Raw genomic sequence first — 10,000 nt, forward strand, 5'->3', positions numbered from 1 at the left:
GGTATAATGTGTGTGTGTTTGTGTCTCTCTTCTCCCTGGTATAATGTGTGTGTGTGTGTGTTGTGTCTCTCTTCTCCCTGGTATAATGTGTGTGTGTGTGTCTCTCGTCTCCCTGGTATAATGTGTGTGTGTTCCTGTGCTTATGATCATCCTCCCATAGAGAACCTTACCTGTGTCTGAAACGGTTTCTGCTTTTCTTTCAACATGACCAGCAACACACCACTGCCTAGCTAATGAAGAGTTAGTAGAGGTTAGGGTGTGTGTGTGTGCACTGTGCTACAGAAAACTTCAAGTGTGTGTGGGGTTTGTGAGCTGTATGAGAATCATGCGAGTGTGTGTATGTGCCTTTAATTTGAGAGGCTGATTGAGAGAGATGTTGTGGGTGCAGTATGTAAGCTGGCTTAGCTGTGTGTGTGTGTGTGTGTGTGTGTGTGTGTGTGTGTGTGTGTGTGTGTGTGTGTGCCTGTTCCTCTGTGTACGTGTATTTGTGTGTGTGTGTGTGTGTGCCTCTTCATGAATTGTATTTGTGTGTGTGTGTACTGGGAACTGTGGTGTAATGTGTTCTCTCTTCACCTTAGAATAGCATTCCCTTCGATCATCATGCCAAGTAGCAGAGCACCACGTCCTCGTCTAAAGGGTGAGTTTTTGTGTCTCTCTCTCTCTCTCTCACACACACACACACACACACACACACACACACTCACACGATCATCATGCCAAGTAGCAGAGCACCACGTCCTCGTCTGAAGGGTGAGTGAGTGTGTGTGTGTGTGTGTGTGTCTCTCTCTCACAGACACACACACACACACACACACACACTAGCCATGCTTCCTATAGCAGACCTATCCTACTGTATGCAGCCTGTTAGCTTGAGAAAATGCGTCCGTTCCTTAAGGGAAAAAAGCAGGAGATTGGGAAACTCCTTTCACTTCAAAGGATCATCATCTAAATGTGTGCCAGTGTGTGGAGTGATACACTAAATGTGTTGAGTGGAGTGAGCTGGAGACCTGTGTGTGTGTGTGTGTGTGTGTGTGTGTGTGTGTCCGTCCTACTCGCTGTCTTTATTCCCCTACTGGGTTGGGCATGGCTGGCATACCAAAAACAAAAGTGGGTCACAAAAGGTTGAGCAACCTGTTTTTCAACATCTGTGTGTGTGTGTGTGTGTGTGTGTGTCCTCCCCCAGATCCAGTCTGCCACCTCATGGCATCTCTGCAACTGCAGCGCTGAAGAGTTGAAGACCCCACCAGAACAAAGAACCTGAACCCATACCAAAAGCTGGTTCTACTCAAAACTACAAGACCACCGCAACTCTACACAACTCAACTCCACAAGACCACCACAACTCTACACAACTCCACAAGACCATGGCAACTCAACTCCACTCCACTCCACAAGACTTTGCTCCAGTCTGCTATAGGGCTTGACCAGGCAATGTCCCCTTTCTCCATCTCTCTCTCTCTCTGCTCTGGTCTCCATGGGGACATCAGTAGAAAGGAGGCTGACTGCCAGCCAAGAATGAAACCCCTCCTGTCCTCCTCTCCTCTCCTTCTCTCTCTTCTCCTCTTCTCCTCTCCCCTCTCCCCTCCTGCTCTCACTGCTGCACGCCTGCTCCTTGAGTTTGGACCACACACTCACACACTCGTCTGTGTTACCTGGGTGGATTATTATGGGATGTTTTCCTCTGGACCTCTCTCTCTCGGCGGAACCCCGGCGCCGTCAGTCTGCTGTCCGTCTGTCCGCCTGACCAGCAGCACGTCTTTTATTAGAATTCCCCTTTTATCTATTTATTCCCCCCCCCGGCACCCTGACCCCCCCCCCCCGGCACCGTCTGGACCCCCTCCTGCATGCTCAGGTCGAGGGGGGGCGGGGGCTAGGGGGCTCTCTACGCTGAGGACAGGAAGTGGCGTGTCTGACTGACCAACCGAGGGCCATGCTGGCTCTGAGGCTCTGAAGCACCACACAGGCCCCATGCTGGCTCCTTTGGGCCCCAGTTTCCATGCCAGTTATGGGCTTTCAGGGCAACTATGGCGCCCAATGAGGGCTCCGTCTGCCATCTTGGCCTGCTGACCTGCCGAGCAGCACTGCCTGCCTGTCCCCTGAGCAGTGGTGTGTGTGTGTGTGTTTAAATCCCCTGTGCTCCTCCACCAAGCTAACTGTGTGTGTGTGTGTTTGTGTGAGGCCACTCCGATGAGGTGCTGGACATTATGCTTCGGCCGTACTCAACTGTCCCTAAGCCACACCAGAACTGGACTGGTTTCAGAGCTGGCTCCTAGACTAACTTCGCTAGATTAACTAGTCTCTTTTAACTAGTCTAACTTCACCAGACTAACTAGTCTAGTTAACTAGTTTAACTTCACCGGACTAACCACCGGACTAACTAGTCTAATTAACTAGTCTAACTTCACCGGACTAACTAGTCTAGTTAACTAGTCTAACTTCACCAGACTAACTAGTCTCGTTAACTAGTCTAACTTTACTAGACTAACTAGTCTAGTTAACTAGTCTAACTTCACCAGACTAACTAGTCTCGTTAACTAGTCTAACTTCACCAGACTAACTAGTCTCGTTAACTAGACTAGAGCTAGCTCTGAAACTGGTTGGCCTCCAGGCTCAGGTATGTGATTGGCTGAAAGAGATTCGATGTTGATGTTATGTGAAAATGTTTATGGTTTTGTGGTCAGAAGTCTGTTGGGGCAGTTGAGCTACATAGTAAGGTGTGACAGGTGTGTGTGTGTGTGTGTGTGTGTGTGTGTGATAGATGTGTGTGTCTGTGTGTGTGTGTGTGTGTGTGTGTGTGACACGTGTCTGTGTGTGTGTGTGTGTGTGTGTGATAGATGTGTGTGTGTGTGTGTGTGAGATGTTCCAGCACTAGGACCCTGGGGTTTAAACGGAGCCGCTCTGAGACTCTTTACCCATGGGTGGGGTGGGGGGCAGGAGGGCTATTATGGACTTATCCCTCCTCACACACACACACACACACACACACACACACCACTGCTCTCCTGTAAGCTCTCACACAGTATGAGGCCCTCTACAAGTTTGTATCACCGCCGTAATTGTGTACTTTGCAATCTGTAAATAAATGATTTACTTGTATTCCTTTATGTTGTGTGTGTCTTATTCGGCATGGTTCTGTATCATCTGGAATTTCAACTTGCACCACACACACACACACACACACAATCCTCCCTGGTTTTCATGTATCACTCAGCTGGTGAGTCGTGTAAGTGTCCTACTGGGTGTGATGACGGCTGAAGCAGGCAACACCTCCTCTCGTGAATTCAAGATTTTTGTAGGAGCCGCATTAAAGTTTTATGATCTATTTTTATGATCTAATTTTTGTATATTTGTGTTGGTAAGTGTGCACCCTCTCCAGATGGTGAGGCTGCTGTCTTATAAATTGGTGATATTTGCACTCGGCGGGGGGAAGGCGGGTTACGGAGAGGGACAGTTTGTCCATAAGGGCGATTTGGCCGACCCACTGCCAAACGGGAAAAGGAGAGATTTATTTTCTGTCCGATTCTACCACTAGACCGTCTGATCTGCCTCTGAATGTCATTGTCTAATCAGGCTAAAGTCGTGCTTCTAATGGTCCCGCCCCTTTTGGGGCTATTTTGGGAAGATTGAAAATCGCCCCAGACCTCATAGACTGTCATGTAAAATCCTTTTTTACAAAACAGGGCTCTCGATGCAATCTCAATGGGTTCCGGTATACAATTGTCTTGCCTAATGTACCTACTGAATGGGTCGCCTTTAATCATTATCAAAATTGCAAAATTGCAGGAGCCGCCACTGGTTACGGAGCAACACCGTCATTGACCTCAGCCTACTCTACTGACCTCATTGACCTCAGCCTCAGCCGACTCAACTGGCAGCCTCAGCCGACTCAACTGGCGTACCTCAGCCTACTCTACTGGAGTCTTGGTCCTTGTCTTAGTCCTGACTGTGGATGCATCAGCAAAACTAAAGATCAAATTGACACTGAAATATCGGCATTTATTGTTAATGTTTATTTACTTTGCAATAAATGTTACGGAAACACAACGGTATCGCAATTTGGATACGTTATGGAAAATGGCTGCAAGTCTGATAAATCTGCACCCGCACTCTCCAGATGGTACACACACCACACACACACACACACACACTCTCCAGATGGTACAAGCATTAGAGGATAGGAACAGGGTTAAAGGAAAACCCCAAAACTTTTGCCACTACAATTTAAAAGACATTATTTACAAGTCTGCCTTTTGACATACTGTGTGTGTGTGTGCAGCACAGCGGTTGTCTTTTCCTTATGAATTCTATTCATCATCTTTCCTTGAGGGCAAGGAAAAGTGGTTAGGAAAAGACAGTGGGACAGACTATGAGACGGCAGCCAGCCTGAAGCAAACCTAACTGACATCTGCAGTTAAAGAGCTCACGATTGACACTACCGTGATTGATTGACACATCACTAGCTAGTTGGGTATGCAGGGAAAACACACAGGGACAGGCAACCCCCCCCCCACACACACACACACACACACACACACAGGGACAGGCAACCCATGAATGAAAACCTCTTGTCTACAGTGCCCCTAGTGGCCATGTTATGTAAGGGATGGTAATGGTCCCCTAATTCTTCATTCATCCATCATCAATCAATTTAAGTAGTCGTTACACGGCATGATTGACATATTAGGCTCTGGTGCCCCACCATGTTACCCTCAAACATACGGGAGATGCATGGGAGGACAGGGTCCTGGTGGTGCAGTGGTGAGTATGTAGTTTCCAATGTTGATGGTAAGAGGTTCAAATCCTACTGTGGTGAAGTGAGAGAGTCATGCATCTGACCTGTCCAAACAGAGCCCTTGGGCAAGTGTGTGTGTGTGTGTGTGTCTGTACACCTGCAGTAAGTGTGTTGGAAGGTGACCACCAGCTGTATGAGGCTCTGAATCCAGCTTAAATCCCACAATAATAGGATTAAGTGTGTTTGTTCACCTCCTCTAGACCAGCAGTTGTGACATGACACACACTCGGGGTGGGGGTTAGGGGGGCGATGACCTGCTGGTCACTCTTCCGACACCCGGCTGGGCCAGACACAGACCTGATGTGTGACTCACACATGGCCTAAACCTTTGTTCTAAGACATGTCTGATATGTTTTTAATTCCAAACCATGCTAACTGACAGGCTAACTAGCAGACGCTAGTTCCCATTCACCTGATCCCATTAGCGGTCCTCAGCACGGGTCCCACGCTAGCACGGGTCTCACGCTAACACCGCACAGAGGCAGGCTCCAGGGATTAGTGTGATTAGAACATAACTTTACACTTATCCTCAGGTAAGAGGCTAACCCAATGAAGATGGGGGAGTTACTTACACCACTGAGGTCTTAGTCAGAAACGAGGGCTAAAGACTCGAGTGGCACTCAAAATGAAACTCTGCTCAGAGACCAGTGGCTTTTCCATCCAATCCCAAATCCCCCCCCAAAACAAGCAAAGTCCCAGAAGAAGAAAAGTCCCTTTTATTTCATGTTCTACCGTCTCAAAATGAATCACCCTGAGGTAAGGCACTACCAGATGAAGATGTGTCAAACTGTCCTCGGTGTGCATACCCTGTCCAGGACGGGGGGGTGTGTCCCTCAGAGAGACCAGCAGCAGTGTGTGTGTTAACCAACTGCTGGAGACTTTCTTTAACATTTTTCATTTTTCTCTTCATCAGATCAATATTTTCTTAGTTTCTTGGTCCATGGTTCTATTCACATGGAATAAAGCTGCCTGCTAGGAAAATATCCGCAGTGGAAAATGAGACTGATGACACAGATAATACATACAGTACATGACAAGTGATTAGGAGTGCACACACACGCACACGCACACGCACACGCACACGCACACGCACACGCACACGCACACACACACGCACACACACACACACACACCACACACACACACACACACCACACACACACCACACACACACACACAGAGACACACACACACTAACCCATATTTCTTATAAATAAATAGATAGATCAATAAATAAATACATAAGCTAAAAACAAGACAAAATACATTCGTGTTATGAAGCACTATAGTAAGTGTAGTTCAAACCATTGGTTTGAATAGACACCACACACACACACAGACGCACACACGCACACGCACACACACACACACACCCACACACACACACACACACACACACACACTGATACACACTCACACACACAGACACACAGACACACACGCACACACGCACACACGCACACACACACACACACACCCACACACGTATCCAACTCAAATGACCTGATTGTTTGAAAGAACTCCCAGGTGCCTTGCCCAGTGTCAGTGTTACAGCAATGTTCACAGTGTGTGTGTGTGTGTGTGTGTGTGTGTGTGTTACAGCAATGTTCACAGTGTGTGTGTGTGTGTGTTTGTGTGACAGCAATGTTCACAGTGTGTGTGTGTGTGTGTGTTTGTGTGACAGCAATGTTCACAGTGTGTGTGTGTGTGTGTTACAGCAATGTTCACAGTGTGTGTGTGTGTGTGTGTTACAGCAATGTTCACAGTGTGTGTGTGTGTGTGTGTGTGTGTGTGTGTGTTACAGCAATGTTCACAGTGTGTGTGTGTCTGTGTGTATGTGTGTGTGTGTTACAGCAATTTTCACAGTGTGTGTGTGTGTGTGTGTGTGTGTGTGTGTGTGTGTGTGTGTGTGTGTGTGTTACAGCAATTTTCACAGTGTGTGTGTGTGTGTGTGTGTGTGTGTTACAGCAATGTTCACAGTGTGTGTGTGTGTGTGTGTGTGTTACAGCAATTTTCACAGTGTGTTTTATTTCCTGACTGTCCTCTGACCCTTGTTCCGTCTCCATGGAAACGAATCGAGATGCTTCCTCAAAGCGACGACTCAGGTTCCACCTGGGGAGTGTTGGCCCCGCCTCCCTGCGCAGGTGTGTTTAACTCCTCCTCCTTCTGCTCCTCCTCCTCTTTAGGTTCCTTCTCAACCTCCACCTTAGTGGTGATCGCCTCGGCAACGGGGGCGGGGCTAGAAGCCGGGGAGGTGGACCCACTAGGAGTAGTGGTGCTGTGGGAGGCGGAGCCAGAGGTGGGGCTGGTGCCCGCCCCCTCCTCCTGCCCCTCCTCCTCCTGCGCCTCCTTCAGGGCCTGCATCTCCTCGGGGGGGGGCTCTTTGAGGGGGGGCAGCTCGGGCTCCTTCTTCTTGATGAAGAGGAAGCTGCAGACGGCCAGGACCAGTGCGGCCGTCACCACCTCACACCCCGCCAGCATGAACACGTACTGGTAGTTATGGGTGAAGTCCAGCAGACGCCCTACAACACAACAAATGACTCATTATTGTAAGATAAATTCAGTTCAATATGAATTTATTAACAGCTTATTCATATTAACAATGTATATGCCTATTTTAACCAGTATAACTAAATGCAGTTGGAACACAGTGTTCAGACTAGAGGCCTAAGATAACAGAGCCTGCATCTGCTTCAGCTTAAGCTGACCAGTGACATAAATCCCAAGGTCAGAGGCCTGCCTGAGCAGGACGCAGACGAGATAGGGACGCCATCTGCAGAAGGGAGTATAGGTGCTCACAAAGGCATAATTGTCAGCCAGAAATTACGAACTAAAACATGCAGTCCCAGAGAGGCGTGTACCTGGAGGCCCCCAGGAAGTAACCTCAGTGAAAGCTGGACTTAAAAGACTAATTTCTCAATGTAAATCCAGAATGCATTCTCTCAGTCGTGGGTGACAGAGCTCTAGTGTGAACTCAGCCAACCAGACTGAATTTTGTACAACCCTTTTTACCAGTAAACTCAACTTGTATCAACTAAGTGCTTCGTTTGGCGGTCTTTACTCTGATTCTCTGAAACCAACACGCAATTACAGTTTATTTTAACATTATTCACCAAGAATTGGTGCAAATTACATTACAGATTCCCTCCAAGAAGATTTGAAGGAACTTTTCTGTGCCCTAAATGAGCCAGGAACACAAGCTCAGCGGTCGGTGAAGGAACTTTTCTGTGCCCTGAATGAGCCAGGAACACAAGCTCAGCGGTCGGTCCACTCTCAGCGTGAGGAGGTTTGGTTTCCCCCACTGATCAGTTTGAACACCTGGTTCACAAAAGGTGTTTTTACAATTGGGACAATTTCAACCTATTCTGGAACCGCACAAACATTTCAATCAGCACAAAACTCAGCTGACCAAAAGTATTAAGCGACAACTATCTTCTCTCTAATAATAATCTTCAAATAATCGAATTTGAGAAAAGAGATTTATGATTGCTACTCATCTTGACACAAAAGGAAGGACAACGTCAAACACCTCTGTAATCGGTCTCTGTTCTAAAACTGTGTTAAGTTATCTTTTTGCTCTCAAAAACACACTTAGACGCCTTATGTCAACATGTGACCCACGTTCATATCCTCGTTCTTCCGGGCATGAGCTGCACATAACGGACTAGAGTGGCATGAGAGTGGCACAGCTGCACATAGGGGACTTAGAGTGGCACAGCTTCACATAGGTGCATGAGGGCACTCGAGTGGCACAGCTTCACATAGGGGACTCGAGTGGCATGAGAGTGGCACAGCTGCACATAGGGGACTCGAGTGGCATGAGAGTGGCACAGCTTCACATAGGTGCATGAGGGCACTCGAGTGGCACAGCTTCACATAGGGGCATGAGGGCACAGCTGCACATAACCGACTAGGGTGGCATGAGGGCACTAGAGTGGCATGAGCTTCACATAGGGGCATGAGGGCACTAGAGTGGCATGAGCTTCACATAACGGACTCGAGTGGCACAGCTGTAAACACCCGTCGCCAGAGTGATAGAGATCTCAAAATGACTTTTTTCAAAGATTTCAACAAGAAATGAAGAAAAAGATTCCAACATTTACAGTAATGTGTGGACATCAATGTCTTTGTTTTTAGGAGGGTCACTGGGAGAATGAAGGTCACTGGGAGAATGAGTTTTGTTCATCTTGTGTGAGTGTGTGTGTGTGTGTGTGTGTGTGTGTGTGTGTGTGTGTGTGTGTGTGTTTGTGTGTGTGTGTGTGTGTGTGTGTCCTCATATTCAAGAAATATCCCATCATGTCTGTGGTGCATAGGAGCTTATCTCCAACACCATCATGTTATAGACAAGAACATAGTTCACTTCAGACACTGACAATTACTGCTGGTTACTTATTGATGTCGTACCTCTAGTGAGAAGCACTATGTGTGTATATATATATGGCACATATGTATATGTATATATATAGCACTGTGTAGGTGTAGTCCCACCATAGACTACATTACCCACAATTCTCTTATCACCTTAACTCCTTATCTACATTTCGGATAGGACAGTATTGGTTGGTTTACAATGTTGTAAAAGTGACGCATTTTTTCCCTTTAAAGCAGTGACGAAATCAAAATGATTTCTCTCTGGCAGTGGGTTTACGACAGTGAACTCCATTAATAAAAGAGATATCCTCACTCTGCAGAAGAACTTCAAAAGGACAAGGGACTACGCAGCGACGACTCATATCAAACTTTTGGCCAAAGTTCCAATATACGTTCACTCGTTTAGTGGCAACCAAAGTTTATACCGGTCGAATTATACTGCAGCCCAGCAGTTTTCTGAGTAAGAGAAGGCGACCAGTTCCCTTTTCGTTTCTCTACGTCAACACACAGAACTTTGCATCCTTCGAGACTCATCAGACGACCACCAGGCCGCCGAGATCTTCCGCTGACGAGCTGAGAAGGACACGGACACTTCCATCGAATCTACGCAACGCCTTGTCCATCGGAGGACCAAAAGAAAACACTGTTGGTCGCTAAGCAGAAGCGATCCAAGTAAGGCTGACACCTGGGCAGAAATTATAGGTCTTATAGGTGTTTAATCTATAAGTACATATATGCTACATATGTATATGTATATATTTGACACTGTATGGAGTCTTTCAGGATCTTCACCAAAGTATCCCCTCCTAATGCACAGAAGCTCGACTCCGTCATGCC

At 47.2% G+C, this 10,000-nt stretch overlaps 2 protein-coding genes across 5 annotated transcripts in view; one reads left to right on the forward strand and one right to left on the reverse strand.

The window, feature by feature from the left end:
• The window catches only part of csnk1db (casein kinase 1, delta b), a 20,828-nt gene extending 18,049 nt beyond the window's left edge, over nucleotides 1-2,779 (forward strand). For 2 of the 4 annotated variants that reach the window (XM_031568821.2, XM_031568839.2), the window contains 2 exons: nucleotides 584-637; nucleotides 1,184-2,779. In XM_031568821.2, the coding sequence (XP_031424681.1) occupies nucleotides 584-634 (51 nt within the window). In that variant the 3' untranslated portion in view covers nucleotides 635-637; nucleotides 1,184-2,779. Of the gene's footprint in view, nucleotides 1-578; nucleotides 638-1,183 lie in introns of all 4 variants that reach the window. The other 2 variants (XM_031568827.2, XM_031568833.2) reach the window with 2 other exon arrangements.
• A 4,101-nt stretch (nucleotides 2,780-6,880) lies between these two features.
• slc16a3b (solute carrier family 16 member 3b) overlaps nucleotides 6,881-10,000 on the reverse strand; it is an 11,750-nt gene continuing 8,630 nt past the window's right edge. The window contains exon 5 of the mRNA XM_012820380.3: nucleotides 6,881-7,314. Within this exon, the coding sequence (XP_012675834.1) occupies nucleotides 6,881-7,314 (434 nt within the window). The remainder of the gene's footprint in view (nucleotides 7,315-10,000) is intronic.

This window comes from Clupea harengus, chromosome 1 (assembly GCF_900700415.2).
Source record: "Clupea harengus chromosome 1, Ch_v2.0.2, whole genome shotgun sequence".
Classification (NCBI taxonomy): Eukaryota; Metazoa; Chordata; class Actinopteri; order Clupeiformes; family Clupeidae; genus Clupea; species Clupea harengus.